This window comes from Pygocentrus nattereri, chromosome 21, assembly GCF_015220715.1.
Source record: "Pygocentrus nattereri isolate fPygNat1 chromosome 21, fPygNat1.pri, whole genome shotgun sequence".
NCBI lineage: Eukaryota > Metazoa > Chordata > Actinopteri > Characiformes > Serrasalmidae > Pygocentrus > Pygocentrus nattereri.
The window spans coordinates 28,151,958-28,175,873 of NC_051231.1; the positions used below are offsets into that span (position 1 = coordinate 28,151,958).

General features: G+C 41.3%; 1 protein-coding gene across 6 annotated transcripts in view; it reads right to left on the reverse strand.

The window, feature by feature from the left end:
• magi1b (membrane associated guanylate kinase, WW and PDZ domain containing 1b) overlaps positions 1-23,916 on the reverse strand; it is a 230,809-nt gene that overhangs the window by 10,372 nt on the left and 196,521 nt on the right. For 5 of the 6 annotated variants that reach the window (XM_017711575.2, XM_017711557.2, XM_017711565.2 and 2 more), the window contains 5 exons: positions 21,919-22,111; positions 18,371-18,676; positions 10,130-10,333; positions 2,491-2,584; positions 2,240-2,327 (listed from right to left, as the gene is read on the reverse strand). In XM_017711575.2, coding sequence (XP_017567064.1) covers positions 2,240-2,327; positions 2,491-2,584; positions 10,130-10,333; positions 18,371-18,676; positions 21,919-22,111 — 885 coding nt within the window. The remainder of the gene's footprint in view (positions 1-2,239; positions 2,328-2,490; positions 2,585-10,129; positions 10,334-18,370; positions 18,677-21,918; positions 22,112-23,916) is intronic. The other variant, XM_017711583.2, reaches the window with a different exon arrangement.

The following is a 23,916-nucleotide window of genomic DNA, read 5'->3' on the forward strand; positions in this document are numbered from 1 at the left end:
TCCCTCTTTTTTATTGTCTCTTTTAAAGTGAGGATCTGGTTTCCGGAGTGCAGCCCACAGTCACCTGCAGGAAAGTCACCCACATATTTGATAGCAGTGGCGGCTGAAGCGCTGCATGAATAATAGATAACAGCAGGCCTGGGCCGCGTGGGTATTTTGGGCCAGGAGAGACAGAGAGGAGAAAAAGGAGAGAGAGGGCAGGGGGCATCTCTAAAGCAGCAAAGAGAACAAAGCAGGAGGACACACTCGCTTGACCGAACTCTCCGCCACGTCACAGCCACAGAATGTCGAATGCTGGGCTGGGCAGAAAGAAGCCAACGCTGCACTGATAACATCACACTCCGGTCAAGACTTTGACAGATCACTTTTAATATTCAGACAGGGGTTTCAGACTGTAAATAACATTCAGAGTGTACTATCTGAGGTGTGAAAGATGCTGTAGATACCAAGCAGGAGAACTAAAACAGAACTAGAATAAGGTTGTTGTTTTTTTTTTGGCTTGTTAAAAGTTATGTCCCAGTCTGATCTGAGAAAAAAAGGCTGGGTCGATTTTAACTGATCTGTATCACCAAGTTGATTCAATTCTTTGTTCTTTCAATGCTTCTTTGTATTTTACCTCACTGGGCTCTTGTCTGAAAATGTTTCATGTTCTAATTATTTGTTCTGTTTATTATACAGGAGAAAAAAAATGTGTCATAACATTTGCACAGGCCATTATATATACACACATATTAAACATACAGCATTAGGATATGGGTGGAGGTATGGGTGCAGTCATGGGCTGGAGGTTAGGGAACCAGCTCTGTGAGTGGAAGGTCGCTGATTCAATCCCCTGAGCCCACAGTCCGTGCCTGAAGTGCCCTTGAGCAAGGCACCTAACCCCAAACTGCTCCCCGGATGCCGTGGATAGGGCTGCCAACCACTCTGGGCAAGCGTGCTCACTGCCCCCTAGTGTGTGTGTATGTGGTGTTTCACTGCATGGATGGGTTAAATCCAGAGGTGAAATTTCCCCTCCGGCTTAGCACATCTGACCCCGCGTTCACATTAAGACAGTGACTTAGGCTATGTTTACACAGCAGGTAATAGTGGCCCAAATCTGATTTTTTTCTTGGCTGTTCACAATATCTTTTAAATGACCTGTGTGACATTAATCTGAACCGATCAGCTCCTAAACTGACCCGTATACACACAAAAAAAAAACAAAGCCTTATGTTGCTCCACGCGGCCACTCATCCATAGGCCTGCCACTGGCGACACTCATGGGGACTTGGACCCGGATTTTTCTTTTCTTTCTTACTGTAATACTGATTGTTCTGTAAAGCTGCTTAGTTACAACACCTGTTGTAAAAAGCGCTTTATAAATAAACTTTGCTTGCTTGCTAAACAGTCATGACTGCCAACGAATGCAGGTCCAGCAGTAAGTTTTTGGTACAGAAACATCAGCCTAAATGAGTCTCAGCAGTGTGAAATTATGACGAATTTGGTGGTGGATTGACAAAAACGTTGCATGAACTGTTCAGACCGCGTCGCACCGCCGCAGATCGGATATGTATCGGATTTCAGTACCACATATGAAAGTGTCTCAAACTGGAATTGAAGCCGTCAGATTCAGTGTGTTGTTCAAACTGTTCAAACTGACACACACACACACACACATCTGTGTCACATATGAAGAAAAAGATCGGATTTGGGCCACTTTTACCTGCTGTGTGAACAAAGCCTTAGGGACTTAGTAGCTGTGATTTAAGGACAATCATTTAGAAATGTGGCAACAGGGCTATGAGCAAATGAATGACGACACTGTGAAACAACAGTGTCCAGAAAATTCCACTGACCAATCATAGACATGGGTTGTCTGAGGTCCCCAGACTTCACTCTGAATTTTTTGTTCTCATCAGTACTTTCCTCTGATTCTCAACACATGGGAAAAAATCTAATCATATAAATGTGTACACTTAGAATCACTGTTCATATTAAACAAACAAACAAAACATACATATATTAGATATTTTTAAAAAACGCTCGCATGTGACAAGAGCTGCCTTGAAGATACCCATCAAAACATCTCTGGCCACATTAGTGATATTTTACCCCTGATGTGAAAGTACTAATTAATAATCAGTATTGGCAGATACTAAATATTAGGACTTGGATCAGATCTGGGTGCAAAAACAAAATAACTACAGAACAGCACTAGGTGTGAGGATGCTGAGGAAGCAGTGTGAAAGGAAAGCTGTACCTGGTTTTGAGCTTGTGTTGGAGCTGCTGGAGGAGGACCTTGAGGTGTTTTGAACTCGAAAGACTCCTGTTTTGGTTTGGTGTTATTTCTGGAAAAAACAAGAAAAGAAAAAAAAAAAAAAATCAAAAGCGCGCTGCCAATTTCATGTAGAAACAATATGATAAATGAATTGTGTTCTGAGCTCAGCAGTGTTTGAAGCTCAGTTGTGTGTGTGTGTGTGTGTGTGTGTGTGGTGGGGCGGGGGGGGGTACCTTGGCTCAGGTGCAGTTTGCTGTTGAGGTGCATGTGTGGTTGTAATGGTGGCGATTTTCTCAGCGTTGGTCAGCAGTGAAGCGTTGGAGGATTCTGAGGATTGAGAGAGAAAGGCACTCTTACAAACCCGTAGTATAGAAAAGAGTGAGTGATAATTATTGGCACCCTTGGAAAACATTTGTCAATATGTTATTATTAAATAACTGTGCTTGAGTGACAGAGTGAGAGAGAGAGAGAGAGAAAGACAGAGCAAATGTCTCAGTGAGAGTAAATGTGAATGTGTGTGACAGTTACACAGAGAGAGAGAGCAAGAGAGAGCAAGAGAGAGAGAGAGAGAGAGAGAGAGAGAGAAAGAAAAGAGAATCAGGGAGACAGTGTGAGTGAGAAAGTGAGACAGAGGGCATGGGTACAGACGGAGAGAAAGACAGTGAGAGGGAGAATGTGAATGTGAGTGAGTGAGTGAGAAAAACACAGATGTATAGAGAGAGAAAGAGAGAGTGAGAGATGTAGAGAGAGAGACAGACACTTGGCGAGTGAGAGACTGCATTTTTGAGTGAGAGATGATGTGAGAGAGTGAGTGAGCAAATGAGTGGGAGAAAGAGAGAAGGACAATAAGTGACAGAATGATTTAATGAGAGAGAGTTTGAGAGTGGTTGAGAGAGAGAGAGAGAGAGAGAGAGAGAGAGAGAGAGAGAGAGAGAGAGAGAAAGAAAAGAGAATCAGGGAGACAGTGTGAGTGAGAAAGTGAGACAGAGGGCATGGGTACAGACGGAGAGAAAGACAGTGAGAGGGAGAATGTGAATGTGAGTGAGTGAGAGAGAAAAACACAGATGTATAGAGAGAGAAAGAGAGAGTGAGAGATGTAGAGAGAGAGACAGACACTTGGCGAGTGAGAGACTGCATTTTTGAGTGAGAGATGATGTGAGAGAGTGAGTGAGCAAATGAGTGGGAGAAAGAGAGAAGGACAATAAGTGACAGAATGATTTAATGAGAGAGAGTTTGAGAGTGGTTGAGAGAGAGAGAGAGAGAGAGAGAGAGTGTGAGTGAGTGAGTGAGTGAGTGACAGACAAACAAAGTGAATGTCAGTGAGAGACAGTGAATACGAGTGAGCAAGAAAGAGAAAGACAGTGTGAGTGAGAGAGTGAGGCAGAGACAGGGAGACAGAAAGAGAGGGAGAGAGTGAATGTGAGTGAGAGAAAGTGAGAGAGACAGCAACAGAAAAATAGATAGAGAGAGCGAGAGAGAGAAACTGCATTTATATGAGGAGAGCGAGAGCGAGAGCGAGAGCGAGAGCGAGAGAGAGAGAGAGAGAGAGAGAGAGAGAGACAGAGAGAGAATACTTTAGTGAGAGAGAGACAGCTAGTGAGAGAAGGTGTTTGAGAATGGGTGAGAGACAGACAGTGAGAGTGAGTGAGTGAGTGAGAGAAAATGAGTAAATGATTTAGTGTGTGTGTGTCAGAGAGAGAGAGAGAGAGAGAGAGAGAGAGAGAGAGAGAGAGAGAGAGAGAGAGAGAGAGAAAACTTTAGTGAGAGAGAGACAGCTAGTGAGAGAAGGTGTTTGAGAATGGGTGAGAGACAGACAGTGAGAGTGAGTGAGTGAGTGAGAGAAAATGAGTAAATGATTTAGTGTGTGTGTGTGAGAGAGTGAGAGAGTGAGAGAGAGAGAGAGAGAGAGAGAGAGAGAGAGAGAGACAGAGAGAGAATACTTTAGTGAGAGAGAGACAGCTAGTGAGAGAAGGTGTTTGAGAATGGGTGAGAGACAGACAGTGAGAGTGAGTGAGTGAGTGAGAGAAAATGAGTAAATGATTTAGTGTGTGTGTGTCAGAGAGAGAGAGAGAGAGAGAGAGAGAGAGAGAGAGAGAGAGAGAGAGAGTGAGAGAGAATCTGAGAGCGAGTGAGACCGTGTGAGAAGCGAGTGAGAAGTGTGTGAGAGAGAGATAAAAAAAAAAACTAAGATTTCTCAAAAGCTTTTTAAATCTCAGAGCTGTGTTCTCCACCGCGCGTCTATAGAACAGTCTAACTGTGACTGCAGTGCAATGTTCCATGCGCGTCCTGCATTCCCAACCCACCTCAACATAAATGCACCAACCAGCTTAAAGCGCTGCTCCGATGCTGGCGTAGCGCACCAAAGCCGGACGGGAAAATAATTGCACATTTATCACACCGAGCAAACGCTGTCACTGCGGCGGTTCCGTTTCATTCTACACAAGGCTGCTATCTCCAAACCACCTCATAGCCTCTACTCTCCAAAACACTTTATCGTATCAGAGCTTCTTCACAATTACTACGCTTTCAGTCACTTTAGCCAAGAGCTGTCAGACAGACTACTGTTCAAAAGTTTGGAATTACTATTCAAAATCTGCCATCACCGTTTTCAATAATATAAAGCCAAACTTGCTGTATATACAGTATGTGTATACAATGGCTGTGATATGATGTACTCTCAAAAATTAATAAAAAGTTGATATTTTAGATGTGCCAAGAAGTTGGCATAAATGCAAAATTAAAGTATAGAACTTCTTATAATATTGCATAAAACATTTAAATGATTTGTGTAAATATTAAATAATGCATGGCCACAACCAAAGTAAGGTGTGGGAACAAGATAATTAAGTCACAGCCAGGACTTAGGAGTAAGGCATGGGGACGAGTTCCTAATGCATGGCTATGACTTAGTAAGTCATCTAATTCCCACGCCTTATTAAGTGGTGGCCACGACTTAATTATCTCATTCCTACACCTTACTAAGTCATGGCCACCCATTAGGATCTCATTCCCATGCATTAATATGGCATGGCCACGCATTACTTTTATTCATATGGGATGTCACTAGCAGAGCTCCGCAGACTCCAACCTTTTAAACAGTAGTTTCTGCTACTTTAGCTGGCATCTCATTGGCTGAGCTCCTGTTTCAGCAACCGCTCATCTCATCAGCCAGTCCCACAGCTTTAAAGGAAAAGCTTAAGAAAATGCTGATATGGTAATGTCACAAAAATGAATGGAAGCTAAAGGCCACCAGTTAGTATAATGCAATTTGCACGGCGCTAAACCGCAGCTGTTTATGCTCATTCATTCTCAGCAACGTTAGCATTGTTGGCTGAACTATTCCTTCGATTCAGTCTGAAAATAGCAGCCTGTGTCACTATTTTCTCTCCGTCTCTCTCTATGTCATTTCCACTCCAGTGGTCATAGCTCCACCCCCCCCCCCCCCCCCCCTCCTCCTCCACCCACTCTCCATCGCTGAAACATTCAACACACAGGAGTGTTTTAGGTTATGGCAACGTGTCATGGGATAAATTATAGAGAGCGGAGAGAGAGACAGACAGATTAGAACATACAGGAGGGCACCAAATTTCCTCCAGTGGTTCTGCCCACTCTATTCAATGCATACGCATAAACCAACCCCCACACAAAGACAAAACAGGGCACCCTTCTCCTCTGATTAAAGCTCAGATGGACCTCAGAGGCAAATCTAATACATTCGGCATCATATATTATAGCTGAATAGACCAAATCAGGCACCAGGCCTTTCGCTACGAGCCTCTCGAAGCCATACAGAGTCTTTATATTGCACAAAAACTGCATGATGAATGGACCAATAGAAAGGCTCCAAAATCACTGGGAATAAAATGTCTGTACATTAACTTACATTAAAGGAATGTAAGTGTGTGTGTAATATATGTATATATACATATTATTATATGTATATATATATATATATATATATATATATATACATACACACACACACACACACACACACACACACACATATATATATATATATATATAAGAAAAATAAAGGGAACACTCAAATAACACATCCTAGATCTGAATACATGAAATATTCTCATTGAATACTTTGTTCTGTACAAAGTTGAATGTGCTGACAACAAAATCAAAAAAATCATCAATGGAAATCAAATTTATTAACCAGTGCAGGCCTGGATTTGGAGTCACACACAAAATTAAAGTGGAAAAACACACGACAGGCTGATCCAACTTTGATGTGATGTCCTTAAAACAAGTCAAAATGAGGCTCAGTATTGTGTGTGGCCTCCACGTGCCTGTATGACCTCCCTACAACGCCTGGGCATGCTCCTGATGAGGTGGCGGATGGTCTCTTGAGGGATCTCCTCCCAGACCTGGACTAAAGCATCTGCCAACTCCTGGACAGTCTGTGGTGCAACGTGGCATTGGTGGATGGAGCGAGACATGATGTCCCAGATGTGCTCAATCAGATTCAGGTCTGGGGAATGTGCGGGCCAGTCCATAGCTTCAATGCCTTCATCTTGCAGGAACTGCTGACACACTCCAGCCACATGAGGTCTAGCATTGTCCTGCATTAGGAGGAACCCAGGGCCAACCGCACCAGCATATGGTCTCACAAGGGGTCTGAGGATCAAGCATCCTGCACAGTGTTGGGCTGTGAGCACAACCCCCATCTGTGGACGTCGGGCCCTCATACCATCCTCATGGAGTCGGTTTCTAACTGTTTGTGCAGACACATGCACATTTGTGGCCTGCTGGAGGTCATTTTGCAGGGCTCTGGCAGTAGTAGGTAGTGGTCCTGCTGCTGGGTTGTTGCCCTCCTACGGCCTCCTCCACGTCTCCTGGTGTACTGGCCTGTCTCCTGGTGGCGCCTCCAGCCTCTGGACACTACGCTGACAGACACAGCAAATCTTCTTGCCACAGCTCACATTGATGTGCTATCCTGGATGAGCTGCACTACCTGAGCCACTTGTGTGGGTTGTAGAGTCCGTCTCCAGCTACCACGAGTGTGAAAGCACCACCAACATTCAAAAGTGACCAAAACATCAGCCAGAAAGCAGAAAGGTACTGAGAAGTGGTCTGTGGTCCCCACCTGCAGAACCACTCCTTTATTGAGTGTGTCTTGCTAATTGCCAATAATTTCCACCTGTTGTCTGTTCCATTTGCACAACAGCTGTGAAATTGATTGTCAATCAGTGTTGCTTCCTAATTGGACAGTTTGATTTCACAGAAGTTTGATTTACTTGGAGTTATATTGTGTTGTTTAAGTGTTCCCTTTATTTTTTTGAGCAGAGTAATATATATATATATATGAATCTTTACTGTCAACAAAAAAACCAAACATTTTTCTATTCTTATATTAGTCATTCACAGAGCAGCTGTCCTTTATGTTGTGTCAAAATGTCAAAATGAATGGTCCAAGATGACCAGGGGAAAAGATCTCATTCCATTGACCAACGTTAGAAGTAAAGAGCATTTTTGCCTTCTCTTGCAAAGTTACCATTTTGGAGACATTGTGTTTTTGTTTTTTTTGACCGTAATGATACGTAATCTGTATATGTAGTAATATGTATAACGTGGATTATATATACGCTCACCGCCAAATTATTAGGTAGTTCAGTTCAGTTGCTTGTTAACACAAATAGCTAATCAGCCAATCACACGGTCGCAACTCAATGCATTTAGGCTTGTAGAGGTGGTCAAGACAACTTGCTGAAGTGCAGACCGAGCATCAGAACGGGGAAGAAAGGTGATTTAAGTGGCTTTGAACGTGGCGTGGTTGTTGGTGCCAGACGGGCTGGTCTGAGTATTTCAGAAACTGCTGATCTACTGGGATTTTCACACACAACCATCTCTAGGGTTCACAGAGAATGGTCAGAAAAAGAGAAAATATCCAGTGAGCGGTCAGTTGTGTGGACAAAAATGCCTTATTGATTTGAGAGGTCAGAGGAGAATGGGCAGACTGGTTCAAGATGACCGAAAGACAACAGTAACTCAAATAACCAACCAAAATCTCTGAGGAACGTTTCCAACACCTCATTGAAAGTGTGGCACGAAGAATCGGGTCATTAAACCCTAGCAACCAAAATAAACTGTATGAACTGTACTCAACTGACCAGCTCTAACTAACAGAGCGTGCAGTTTCAGGCCTGGAGAGCACCAGTACAACGGAACAAAACAGTCCAATCTGTGTCCAGTTTGGTGATTTCCCTGCTCGAACACACCTGATTCAACCCAGCAGTCAGGTAGCTGGTTTAGTAGGTGTGTCTGAGCTGGAAAGCTAAAAATGTTATGCTTTCTTCTCTTAAAATGACAGCCTTCTAACTGTTGGCCAAATAGAAACCAAACTTCAGGAAATCAAACTACTTTATTTATTTCATATGAAACTGTTCTCTCTGTTCTTTCACAGGAGCCTAAACACCTGGCTAATTACATATACAGCACTTAGGGTTTCAAACACCAAATGTTTGGTGTCTAAATTTTGCTTCTTTACTTTAGCTCTAGAGCCAACATTGCTAACAAAAACTAGAAAACCAATAGTCACCCAAATCTTTTCTGTAAATGCATCTCCACAAACTGAAACCACATCCAGCTCTTCATTAAGGTCATGCAGACTTGTCCGTGTGGTTTAGGACACAGCATGACTTAATGTGAACTACTGAATGCACAAAACCTTGTGTATACTCTTAAAAAGATGGTTCTTTAAGGGTTCTTTAGTAAAGAAAATAGTTTTATATAGAACTATAAATACTCAAATAACCCTTTGCATTGTAAAAGAGTTCTTCAGACGGTTCTATGTAGCACCCAAAGGGGTTATGCTATTAATACGGCATCAAGTTTGTAACAATAGAATAACCCTCTTGAGTGCTATATAGAACCCTTTTCAAAAAGGTTCTGTGTAGAACTGTTTATAGCACATTCAGGCACATTGTTCATCAATCTAAAGAATCAGCTCATGATTCAAAGAACCCTTCAATCATGCAGACTGTTCTTTGAGTGTTTATGGTTCTATATAGCACCATTTTCTTTACTAAACAATCCTTGAAGCACCGTCTTTTTAAAGAGTGTAGTTATGAAGATGTATATATGGAAACCGTCTGGGGTGACTGTGTTTATTAGCAACAGGAAATTGTGTAAATTTGATATCTCAACCAACTTCAATGGATAAACTGTCTCAGGGGTGTGTAAAATACTGCAGACTGACCGTTTCTTCCTGGTTAGGAACAACTAACCAGCAAATGACCTGTCGATGCTCCACTCACAGATCGTCACCATCCAAAGAGAAGAAGTATCTCCAAAATGGTAACTTTACAGGAGAGGGCAAAAACAACCCTAACTTTAAATGCAAGTTAATGCAAAGTAATTTTATTAATATAGATTTTGGGGCATTTCTGTTGGTCCAATCATCATGAAATTTTCATACAATGGAAAGAAAAACTGCCATGTTCATATGACGCAGAAAAAAAAAATTGACCAAAAAAATGGAAATGTGTATTTTTTTATATATAAGATGAAATGTATTCCTTTCTGAGCAACTGCTGCCCGGTTGGACAAGCTTTACAGAAAGCTAAAGCCTAATAAATGAAATCTAGAGTTTGATTTGCTCAGCTGAGCTGAGCGGGATGTATCCAGTGTGAACTTTCAAATGCGTACAAAGTAAATACCATAAAATGAACACTATAAATGTATGTATTCTGATAAATAAGCTAAAATATCTCATTTAGGTTGAATGGCATTTTGTAAAGCTCACATTAGCGACAGTAGCTATGACCATGTTTATAGGCAGTGCATTGACACATCAACTACAGCCAAAAAAAAATTTGATCTCAGGTCAGTGATAATGAATGAAAGCGATCACGGTCTCACCGTCTCCTGGAATGATGCGCAGAGTCACGGTGTTCCCCGCCTCCTTGATCAGGTTGACGATGTCCGAGTGGGATTTGTTGGTGATGGAGCAGCCGTTGACGGCCAGGATCCTGTCACCAACCTTCAGCTTCCCGCAGCGGTCTGCTGGGCTGCCCTCGATGATCCGCCCTATTTTATGAGGCATGGCCACACATGTGTTTCCAGCTTTTGGTATGTGTGTGTGTGTGTGTGTGTATTGTGTGTTTTGGTAAAGAAGGTTGGAAAGTTTTTTTGGAGGGAGGTGCAGTTGGGTGAAATGGGGAGGAAGTGGAAGAGAAGGAGAGAAGGAAAGAGAGAAAGAAAAGAAAGCATAGGGGTTAATACACCGAGCCACCAAGCCAAAGTGACAAATTGCAGTATAATGAAGAATGACCATGTAGAGAGCCCCATTCAAACCAAACACAGGAGAGAGAGAGCGAGAGAGAGGGAGAGAGAGAGGGAGAGGGGAGCAGAATAGAAACGAGAGAGAAAGAGAGAGGGGAGCAGAATAGAAACAAGAGAGAAAGAGAGAGGGGAGCAGAATAGAAACGAGAGAGAGAGAGAGAGAGAGAGAGAGAGAGAGAGAGAGAGAGAGAGAGAGAGAGAGAGAGAGAGGAGCAGAATAGAAACAAGAGAGAAAGAGAGAGGGGAGCAGAATAGAAACGAGAGAGAGAGAGAGAGAGAGAGAGAGAGAGAGAGAGAGAGAGAGAGAGAGAGAGAGAGAGAGAGAGAGAGAGAGAGAGAGAGAGAGAGAGAGAGAGAGAGAGAGAGAGGGAGAGAGGAGCAGAATAGAAATGAGAGAGAAAGAGAGAGGGGAGCAGAATAGAAACAAGAGAGAAAGAGAGAGGGGAGCAGAATAGAAACGAGAGAGAGAGAGCGAGAGAGAGAGAGAGGAACTGAATAGCAATGAGAGAGAAAGAGAGAGGGCAGCAGAATAGAAACGAGAGAGAGAGAGAGAGAGAGAGAGAAGAAAGAAAAGAGTAGGAGACCGGTAAACAGGGAGAGAAAGAATAATACAGAGAAGAGAGTAAGAGAAGCAGAGAAAATGAGAGAATAGAGAAGTAAAAAACACAGACAGAGAGAGACATAGAGAAGAAGAGTGAGAGACAGCAAGTCAGGCCATGAGAGAGAAAGAAAAGAAAAAAAAGGAAAAGAAAAAGAAAAGACCACTGACACCATTTAGCACTGTGGGGCTCTTCTGAAACTTTAAAAGCTTTTATTATATCAGTGCTTTGGTAAAAAGGTCAATAAGTCACTGCCTTTCAGCAAAGTCTTTCATTGGGTTAACTTTTAACCTTTAGAGTTAATCTCATCCGCAGCTGTGATATAATAAAGGCTCTGTGGTTTCCAGAAGAGTTCTATGGAAATTCATTTGTGTGATTTTTGAACCCTCATCCATAGACCACCGTTAAACAACAAATACCCAGTCATTATACAACACAAACAAGAAATCAAAGCGATTAAACAGATGCATATTACAGATGATACATAACTTGCAGTATACAGACTGACAGATCAATTATTGTGCATTCATTATTTTGTGTGCTGTCTCCTATTGAGATTAGTCCTGATGCATTTATTTTCATCTGTTATTTTTCATATGGGGTACTTTTTACCATAGCAGTGAAATATTGTGATTGTCGATGATCTCTGTCAGTGGGACAGTCATGGGCTGGAGGTTAGGGAACCAGCCTCGTGACCGGAAGGTCGCCGCTTCGATCCCCAGAGCCGACAATCCATGACTGAGGTGTCCTTGAGCAAGACACCTAACCCCCAACTGCTCCGGGCAAGTGTGCTTACTGCCCCCCCTAGTGTGTGTGTACTCACTAGTGTGTATGTGGTTCACTTCACGGATGGGTTAAATGCGGAGGTGAAATTTCCCCATTGTGGGACTAACAAGGGTCTCTTAATTTCAGTGTTTTAATAATGCTGCTTTTGCTGGAGCATAATTAAAATAATGTTAAAAACACACAAGCAGACCCCTTTTTTGTGACATGGCTGAAGACTGACCTTGAGGCCAAGATGCTCACACCACACAATGAATAACGTGGCTGGTAAGAGGGCTCACTTGCATTGTACAGCCTTCTGCAATGGCAGTACTGCAAAGGCCAATAACACCATAGCGATTAAAGATGCACTGTGCGGCTGTAGTGAGAAAACAATAGTGGAGGCCTCTGGGCTGAAAACAGATCTTCAGCCTTACGGTACACATACACTCACTATTCACATTCACTGACATTACATTTAGCCTGTGTAGCTTTTATAAACTCTTCCGGTCCCTTTAAATTATTCATCCCACTTTTCAAACTCTAAATATGTTCCAAACTCTTGCTCGTCCCCACAGCGCTGTGCATTGTGCCCTCGCTCTGCCCGTGTGATAAATTATGGAAAACACAGTGATAAATTATGATGTTTGAATGGAGAGGTTTTTTTTTGTGTGCTTTGAAAAATTGCACACAGACTCGAGACTCAAGATTTGAGGCCAGCTTGTAGGATCAGATAATTACACGCCTATCTAAAGTTAGTGAACCTTCTGAATTAGTTATACTGGAAATGAATTCCATATGTGTTCTGAATAAACCCATTTGAACTACTGCACCACTTAGTAGTTAAGGCATGAAGGTTGTGCTAAACTATATCAATGCATATAATCATATCTATATACGCTTTAAAGAATAATTTGGTAACACTTTCTATGAATGTCACATTTGTAAGCATCTATATACACATTCATAACGTGTAATAATGAATTCATAAGGCATCATAAACATTGCTATAAATATTTTTAGAAAATGCAATACATGTTATAGCTATGCTTATTATGCATTATGAATTGTTAACATAATGCATTATAAGTACTGTTCATAACAAATTATAAGAGCTCATAAGTCATTTGTCCGCTCTAAGTAAAGTGAAGCGTACTGTACTAAAGCCTCCTCCAGTGTTAAGAGAGAAGATTTGAGTTGAAGGATTTACTGAAGGATTTACTGAAACACTAAAACATCCACAATAAAGCTCATTACAGGCTTCAAATGTCAGAGTTTAAACTAGTGCTGCCCTCAGTGTTTTACCCAGTGTGGGGAAAGTCAATGTTCACCACTGTTAATATACACCACCATTAGCTTGGCACTAATTATATATGGGTGCAGTTGTGGGCTGGAGGTTAGGGAACCAGTCCTGTGAACGGAAGGTCGCTGGTACGTTCTCCTGAGACGACAGTATGTGGCTGAAGTGTAATGCATGTGCATTCACTAGTGTGTGTGGTGTTTCACTGCACAGATAGGTTAAATGCAGAGGTGAAATTTCCCCATTGTGCGACTAACAAGGGTCTCAATTAATAACAACACTGTATATTCAATATTATACTGTTTGGATCATCTGAGTATTCAGCACTGAAGCCCTGAAGATGCAGCCACTGGCTTGCTCATGGGGGCTTGGACCCAGATTTTTCTTTTCTTTTCTTTCTGTAATAGTGATTGTTCTGTAAAGCTGCTTTGTGACAACACCTGTTGTAAAAAGCGCTATATAAATAAACTTTGCTAGCATGCATGCAGCCCTAACAGCACCAGCGATAACAAATATTGGAAATCTGTCTCTGCTTTACGCTCTCCAAGCCTGGACTGACTTCTTCAGCACGCACAGAATAACATGCTACTAACACTACTTATGATGCATTACATGAACAATTCATAATGTATAAAAAAACATGGCTATAAAGTGTAATTCAATGCAATTCATTTTTATAAGTATTTATAACTATGTTTATAATGCCTTATGAATGCGTCTCAATGCAGGATGAAGGATGAAGGAATGTACTGCAGTGTAATGTGTTGCAGAGCTGTTATAGGCTATTATATTCAGTATTGTGTGTGCTGTATCTAGAAAATTCTGTTCTGCCTATTTTGTCCACCCCTACATGGTCATGTCTTTCACACCTGTCACTTGTCATGTATAGGCTGGAAATAACCTTGGCATCAGTATATAAGTATATACAAGTGTATCACTGCTGTTGGAACAGAACTTTGTATGTCTAAAATGGTAACTTTACAGGAGAGGGAAAAAACCTTCTTTACTTTCAATGTAAGTCAATGGAACCAGACGTTTTTCTAAGTCATTTTGGGCTGTTTCTTTTGGTCCGTTCATCATGCCATTTACATGCAATGTAAAGGGCAGGCAGGCTTTTTCAAATTACAACAAAAACTGAAAAACAGCAAAAATTGACACGAGGTTTTGTTCTGACAGCAGTGATATACAAGCATATAATTGTGACCGTACCTTATTTAATGGGCTGGCTAAATGTCTGGTTACCACGCAAGAAATAATAATCAATTTTCCAGACATAAGGCTGCTCTCTGGTTTGTTTTTTCTTTCAAATTAGGCAGAGTCTTGCACTTGTGAGCACATATTATATATGTACAAAGTGTGTTCTATAAATAACATTCCGATGTCCAATAAATGACCAATGCTTTTCACCAACATTCTCCATTTTTATGCAAACTGGCATGTATCCTCACCATTGGACAAGATTGATGTAGCTTGTCCCGCCTACACTGCTTTAACAAAACTATGCATTCCCCAATGGCTTCGTTGTTGGCTAACAAAAGCTAACAACCAAGCGAGAGCTAACCTAGCAAGTTTAACTGAACTATCATGCTATACATATCATGTGCTTAGGTTAGCAGAGCGCTTAATCATTGCACTGTTGTGTTTAGCTCCGCTTTGGTGACATAACAGGCTGGGAGTGTTAGATAGAGGGATGTTAATCAAGCAAGCTCATTAAAACATTAGGACCACACTTGATCTTTCTCTGATGGGCCTGATTAGTCGAGTATTCCCCAGTCTCGATCTTCCTCCGATAGGGCTGATTAGCATATTTAAAGCCTTTTATAATTCTTCTGTCCCGTTCGTTTCATCTACACTTTGACAGATGTTTAATGTAATGCTCAGTCTTAGCATCAGACAAACATTTCAGCGTTTTTACTGTGTTCACCGGGACTGTGATGTGTTAGGCACAGTTAGCATAGCTTCCCTTACTTGTTAGCTACCTTCATTAGCCTTGCATCTTCAGTGCACGGCTAAAGAAGCTAACTTTAGACCCCAAACGTCGCGGCTAACTGACTACATGTAGGCTAAGCGGGGAAATTGTGTTAGATATTTCACATGAAAGACACTGAGCTTTTAGCACAAATAAATAAATAAATATTTTGGATGAAGTGCTGGGCTTCTGTAAAACAAGTAAATACTAAAATATTGAGCTATACTTCGGTACGTGGGATGCTCAGTTTTATGGGTTTTATTTATCAGTTTTATTTTTCTATATGTTGCATAAATAAGTGTGTACCGCGTGACTGACAGCATCTCTGTTTTTTTTGCCCCGAGGCCTCTCTCCTCCTACACTCTCTCTCCCTAGCGGTGCCAGTTTCATCATTGCCGAGAACGAGCGCCACTGCTATCGCTTTTCATTCCCGTCAGAGTCAGGGTCCGCCATGCCTCTCTCTCTCTCTCTCTGCTGTTTTCTGATGTGTTGTGAGCACCGCGCCGAAGCCGCAGCGAGGACACCTGCTCATAAACGGAGCAAACAGACCAGTCTCGGTCGGTAAACATTGCTTATTGGAAGCAGAAAGCCGCCAAATCCTTGGCTTTCTCCATCCCAAGTTGATCTCTATCTTTCGTAGCCATGAAAACTAGGAGTGCTTTCCATCTCTGCTAGTCCTATCAGTCCTTGTTTGACGTCTGCTGAGATTAGGACAAGCAGTGTGAGACCCAGGAAAGCAGCCCCAATTCAACAGCTATTTAAAGGAATACTTTGACAAAAAAAAAACAAAACAAAAAAACACAATTTTCCCCTCAGATTAAAGTAGTCCAGCAGCCGAGAAATATTTGGGAGGTTTGCGTCCTTGAGAATATGCAGCATAGCTAAAAACAGTAGTAGCCATATTTTGTAGCCATATTTTGTAGCATACATTTAAGTCCATTTTTGCGCGTGTTTGTTTCATTTGGGGGCAGTCGTGGGCTGGAGCTTAGGGATCTGGCCCCCTGTGACCGGAAGTTTGCCGGTTCGATCCCCAGGGCCGACAGTCCATGACTGAGGTGTCCTTGAGCAAGACACCTAACCCCCAACTGCTCCCCGGGCGCCGTGGATAGGGCTGCCCACCGCTCCGGGCAAGTGTGCTCACTGCCCCTTAGTGTGTGTGTTCACTAGAGTGTATGTGGTGTTTCACTTCACGGATGGGTTAAATGTGGAGGTGGAATTTCCCCGGTTGTGGGATCAAAAAAGTATCACTTAACTACTAACATATATTCCATGGTGAATTGGTTCATCAGGCTGAGAACGTGTTGTATATGGTTCTACCTGAAACGTTTTTGAATATAGTTCTATATAGCACCAAAAAGGGTTCTTGCACGGTTAAATGCTTGACATCATAACAATAGGAGGACCCTTTTTTGGTGGTATGAAGAACCATAGTCAAAAATGGTACAGAAACACGCACAAGTTCTCCAAATTGAACTAAACAGAACCATTCTCTTTACTAAAGAACGCTTGCAGAACCACCTGTTTAAGACTGTAAGGCTATGGTATGAGCAGGAGCCAAACAGACAGAGCGAGGCAATGGGCTGCAACCTTTACAGAATTCCCTAGTTAAAGATAGAAGATGGAAAAGCTGGCAGACAGCAGAAAGCAGGACATGCAGAAAGGCACAGAGAGGGACGACGTATGCGAAGTGGACACAAAGTCAAGTGACGTTTTTAATACCACAAACAAAGAACTTGCTCAAAATTAACAAAAAAAAAAAGGGGGGGCCACTAAGACCACAAATCCTGCAATCCTCTTCCTAAAAGCAGCTTTCATTTTCAGCAGAAGAGGATGATCGACATAACTCTAAGTATTTATTGTTTTTTTTCCTAGATCTCCGCAATGACCTTTTGATTTTTAAGCCAGTAAGCTGTGCAAACATCATCCAACTAAACTTTTCACGTGTCTGATTTGGCAAACTGGAACATACCATGCATCTCAGCAATCTATAAACTAAGAAGAACTAAGAATCCCATTAGGGCTGCACGATAAATCGTGTAATCGTATCGCGATCTGAGCTTCCATGATCAACATATCATTAAGAGCGGCGATATGAGACCCGATCAAATGACCTCATACGGAACGAAGCATTAGTAGCCTGACAAGTGCTTCCCTGTACTGGGCTTAAAACCTGCTGTCCCACATGGAGAGCCAGTTTTAAACGTCTGGCTAAATGGCTAAAGCAATAATGCAAAAATGGCTATTGTCACAACAAAATTGCATGAAGATAAAAAGCTTTTTAAGTAAATTTATATATTTTTATTAAATTTTTGGGTCTATATGAAAATAAAAAGGTTTCTTTTTAGTTGTTTATGTAGCCTTTGAAATGTTTTGCTTGCAGCTCAGCTTAAGAGTGAACGGTGCTGTTGTCGTTTTTTTTAGTTTTTTGCAATTAGCTTAAAAGAGATGTTAGATTTCAGTTTGCACCGAAAAAGAGGACCATCCAGTCATAATCTGATCACAATCACAATGCCCCCATCTAGAGATCTGATAAAGAGAGCTGGATTTTAACTCCACAATCAGATTTCTCAGTGCATGTAAACTCTTACTCTGATTTCTCTCTCATTTCTCAGTCTGCGCATGTGCAGAACAGACTGCGGTATGGAAATAAGAGAGCAGCGCTGCCATGAGATGCAGCAAAACACTGTCAAAGCGAAGCTGAAACCAACTACATGCTTGACTAAATGAGGGATATAAATATTCATCTTCTTCTAGATGATGTGTGTTCATATTTTCAGGTAAAGTGGCAGGATTTTTTTTTTTTTATTACATTGTTACGTCACGTCTTCTTCTGTGAGTTTTCTGCCTCATTGCAAATCAGAAATCTGATGACTGCCTGATTCATGTAGACCATTATCTGATTTCTCATGTGCATGTGAACACACTCATTGTGATATCCAACAGCTTTATTAACATTAATATTGTGTAGTGTTTTTGTTTTGCTAGTTCCATTAAACTTGCTAGGAAAATTAATTTCTTGTTTTGTACCCGCTTTCTTCACTATTTTGATATATATTTATCACATTTAACATATTCGATTGAATTAATAACACTATATATTTGAGTTATGTGCATAATGAAGTACATGTGCATCAAAACCCAACCTAGCGAACTGGCCAATCAGCACTGAGAAACGAGGCGAGTCTCACCGAAAGTGGTTCCTGCATCGGGTCTGGACACGGATGAGACGATGACAAAGCCGAAGCCTTCATTCTCGCCACGCCGTATCTCCACATCGTATGGCTGGACGGCGTTGGGGACCACCGTGCTGGCTCCACCCCCTCCGCCCCCACCGCTGCCGATGCCACTGGTGGAGCCGGAGCCAGAGCTGACCGTATTGAGGGAGTTCTGGCTACCCTGTGGGGTCCGCTTATCCTCCGTCAGTGAGGCTGCCTGCGTGCTGCTGTGGTGGGACGAGGCCGGCGAGGGAGGAACGTCACCATCCACTTTTGTTACTGAGGAGACAGACGGAGAGTCATTATTGTGATAAGTGTTTAAAAAATATTCTACATTTTTCTAACACTGTGTTTTTTTCTTAGTGAAGTCCAGTTATAAACTTGGTGTGGTTTTCTGAACCCAAAACAGTCCTAATTCAGTTTTGCATGATCAATCTTTGCATTTTTACCCGTAAATAAAAAAAAAAAAAAGTAATTAAATGAACAGACCGCTTTTGTTACTGTGCCTTTAAGTACCATTTGACCTATGTTCTGATTGATGTCTCACTCAAAAAGCAGTCCGGCTGAGACTACAGATTAAAGTGTAAATAAACGTAAGTAAACAAATTGGTAGGTTGTGACATCACACCCATGAAGGAGTGAAAACCTTAACAAATCATACATACTACATCAATCTGTTGTATCTTTAAAATCTTGGTTTTCTGTTTTGCTTTATTGTGATATGGTCCTATAAAACAATCATAAAACCACCACCATCACGATCTTAAGACTCTCTCCAAAAGACTTAGACTTAACATAAAAACATAAAGGCATTTTTTGATAATTAAAGGGTCCAGACACTTACGTATAATACAAGTGCTGCCCTGCTCTGATTGGCTGCCCTGTATTGTGGCCAATTCAATACACACACACATATGTATATATATATATATATATATATATATATATATATATATATATATATATATATGAAAATACCTGTTGCTTTCATGATGAATGGACCAAAAGAAATGACCCAAAATTACCAACCAAAAACCAACCAAAAATTTCTGGTTCCATTGACTTACACTGAAAGTAAAGTAAGTTTTTTTTTCCTTTTCCTGTAAAGTTACCATTTTGGTAAGATTTTCCTTCCGTGAGGTATATATAGACGATACGGGCCCTTTAAAGACAAATATTCTTGGCACAAAATCCATTATTATTATCATTATTGTTAAAGTTTCGCTCACGATTTGGAAGGCAAAATCAGTGATCAGTACTTTCACACTGAGACATCAGATGAGTACGATCCCTTTGTATTTTAACCTGAGAGGATATGCTGAAACATCAAAGGCATCACAGATGCTCCATTTGATACAATCAAAAAACCTTTCCCCTCCAGATAAACAATATAAGACTCTATTCTCACAGCAGTGCAATGATAACATGTAGAGTCTGTGGGGAACGTGCTGCAGCTCTATGACCTATTTTCATTTTCACATAGTTTGCTGGAACTGCTGCCTCAAATCAGCCACTCCACCGCCATGGAACAACGTGACAAACTGGTGTTTTGGGGGTGCTGGGAGAAGATTCATGAGCCAAAAGTGGAGGAGGTGGAGCGACATTGCATCTAAACGCTGTACTTTCTCATCAGCAGGCGGGATGGAGGAAGGACTGAAGCGTGCTCAATCACTTTTTATGGTCTCTGGTCGTTTCCTGGCAAGGCCGCAGCATCATTCCACACTAACGACAAATGGACAAATACACTTCTGGACAGCTCAAAATGTGTGGTTTTTTTTTTTAGATGAAGTTCACCATTTAACCAGTTCACGGATTTTCGGCAAAAAAAAAAAAAAATTCGCACTAATTTTCTTTACCCTAAGAGCCACTGACACCGGCCATACCAAATACTGCTATGCTACATATAATGCGTTGCATTGATAATTAAATAAAACTTAACATAACTGAATGTAATGGCAACTCTTCACAGACCCGCTATTTATGAGCTGAAAGATACAAGCTAAGTAAAAGACTAGGCTAGTAACATTAGCTGTAGTAACAAATCACTAGCATATGTCTAAAAGACTGACTGCTTTTCTGTGTGTAAATTATAAGTCACAAGTTGACTTTGACAGCTTTCTGTAGTCTCCCTGTGGCTTTAATGCCACATAGTAATGGCTCAATGATGAGAGGAGCACCGTGAGGCGCTGAGAAATGTAACAGTGCTTGCCGCCATGTGTACCTTCAATAAAAACAACACGTTTTTGGATGTCGTGCGACAGAACTCAGCGTGTCTGGTAGCCTTCAGTGTAGTCGTTCAGCCAAGTTTGGTGTGCAAAGTCTGCCTCTCAAGTTTTACACCAGGACAACAAGGTTAATGTGGCTAACAACCAATGGAAACTTACACCAACCAGTTAGCATTGCGCTAACTGGTTTCTGACAAACTACCATTCTGTTACCTATAAAAATGGACAAAAGTATGTTGTACAAGTAAGAAGTTGTAATCTTAAAGACTGAATTTTGTCTGTACTTGGTTAATTCTAACTTATTTTGGGGCAAGTGTATGATCTAAGTATGCTAACTGGCATACAACCTCCCTTTAGCCTTGCATTTCCAAACTGGACTAATCACATGGGTTGTGAATGAAGCAATTTCTATTTTTAAAGTAAACTCTTATGTTCTAAACTATACAATATATTTCTCTTATAGAGGTTAGGGGAATACGTTACTTCAACAATTTTCCCTTTACCCGAAGTGTAGCTAATCAGCCACAACATGTTTCTTAAGTTTAGCACTGGAGCTTCAGGCTAATGTAGTTAATATAATCCAGCAGTTAGCATTACGCACCCTGCTGAAAAAACAGGGTTTATTATTGACTTTATTATTGCTATAAGCAAAGGGGTTTATGGTTCTTTCCCTCACAGTTTCATGCTGCCCTAATTCTCCACACCTGACTAATGAAGTAATTAGCTGAGGGGTTTGAATGAGATGTCTTGGAGCAGCAAAAACATGAAACTGTACATGGTTTCAGTCTCCAGCATGGGGACTGAAAACCTCTGGGTTAGGCTTTAGGTTTTATTAGATACTAGACATAGATCAAGATTCAGCGAGTGCTCCTTCATTAACATGCGCCGTGAACTCTCATTTAAATAAAATCTGTCCAGTACACATGAATAATTAGAGCGTATTTTGCATTATTCATAATTCCATTAAGGTCATAGAGCATTCCAGGCCAGGACTTAAATACTACATATGAACCGCTGGACTATGGTTGTCTGAGCACAGATTTTAAACCCAGACCTTAAACTTTAATCAGACCAGAACGTTATAAAAACTCACCGTATCAAGAAATATAATTTGTTTATTTTTTATATATATATATATATATACACACACATACACACACACACACACACACACACACACACACATACATACATATGTGGCTTCTAGCTCATGGCTTACTCTTGGCTTCTAGCCTGCTATATTTAATACTAAAGTGGCTGTTGACATGGTTCTGAGTGGATCTGAGTGGCGCTCACCTCCGTATCCAGTCTTGCGTCTGACGGTCAGGTTAACATGGCCCTGCTTGGCAGCCTGCTGCATGAGTTGTACCACCAGCTGATGGGACTTTCCCACCACAGCTGTTCCATCCACACAGATCAGCTCGTCTCCAGAGCGCAGGCGGCCGTCTTCATCTGCTGCCCCATACTTCACAATGTGCCCAATATAAATCTGGACGGGGCAGAAAAAGTGTCATGTCACCAATGATTCATGATTAATGCCCACATTTAATTTATAACTTAATTGATAAAAAATACATATATAGAAACCTTTATTACTGACGCTCCCATACTTTGGGCCTGCAATGTAGTTCAAGATTTATATATAAATAAGATTCAGATGTTTTGGACAAGGCACCCCCCAATTAAAGCATATTTTAAAGTTTGATGATCATTAACTTTTTTTGCATTTTTCATGTATTTTACTGTATTTTTAATGTATTTTAACAGAAACATGCATCTCTGGAATGACTTGACAATCAGTTCTGGAAGACTCTGCCTGTTGGCTCCAGCTGAGTCTTTAGTGCTGGTTGTCTTAATGCGCTCAAATTTCTGTTTATTTTGGGCCTAAATTGATGAGCGATGCTTGCCATACAGATAAACCCCTCATGAAATGTTTGGGACCAAATCCCGTTACCATCCTGGCCAAGAAAAAAAAACCTCACGGGGGCCATTTCATCTTTTTCTTCTGAGAAATGCCGGCCAAGCTAGCAGCGTGTGAGCTTGAACAAGTTTCAAATAAACTTGGCTTCTTTAACAGAGAACATGGGTGGCCCAGGAGAGATTTTTTCTCTTCCAGTATGAGACGGCACAGTTGAGATGAAAGCATGGACCAAGTTGCAGGGATTTAACAACCACTCGACCACACACGCATAGACAGGGGATGCTTTTGGGCCCGAGTCCTGCCAAATAGTGAGGGTTTTGTAACATAGCATACAGCTCACTGGACACGGAAATGGATGTCATAAACAAACTGCAAAGGCTGAGGGTTGAGGCCTGCCAAGCCAGCCTGCTCTATTACGTTTGGAAAATCTTCAAAAGCCTTGAGATCCATCTTTGTAGCTGTGAGAGAGAAGGCTCAGGCTTCAAACGACTGATGAGCCTCCGACTCCTCTAATTAGAATTTTTATTGGACAACACTAATGAAAGCCTTCAAGTACGCCGAGATTTCAAACTTTTAAAGATCAAGTTAGCACCCAGGCCTTGGTTTCATCACATCTAAAAATAGAGTGGACCTCATCAAGATGTACTTGACATGACCTCAAGCAGCAAATGTAGTAACAGTGATGAAAATGGCCTACCACTAATATTTAAGTTCAAATCACAGTTTTGAGCTCTCATGTGGTGCAAGAGGTTTGCACAATAGGCCTTGGTTATCTCTTGATGGTACCAGACTCAGTAAGTGACCCAACTTATGACAATGTAAGCTTTTTAATCGTGCTGCCTAATGTCTTTATTAGACCCCTTATATTGCTACTTTATGCAATTTGGACTCAGCCTTGTTGCTCTCTTGATGGCGTTAGACTCAATAAGTGGTGTACTTTAGTGCAATTTTATTAATCACTGAAGGTAAATTTTGAATGGGGTTAACATGTTTTTTTTTTTCTTTTCTCTGGGACCCACATGATCCTAGCAAAAACATTGGTCTAAATACTTTTGTTCATGGTCACATGACGCTTCACACTCCTTATCTAAGACACATTAACATCAACAGTCTAGCCATCTTGACCATATGGGGAGTAGTCCATCACACCTAAACATAATGTCTGTCTTTAGAACTGTTTAAGATGTATGTTGTCAACAAAGGATAACTAGACACCGTAAGCCTGATATCTGTAAGCCTGATATTGAAACCTTGCATTGAGAGATTAAAGTCTTACAGTGAAAATATTGGTTTAGCTCTTATCTCCTGCCCACAGTGACTGATGGTGCACCATTCATCACCTGATGAGTTAGCGCAGCATTCATGATCCACAA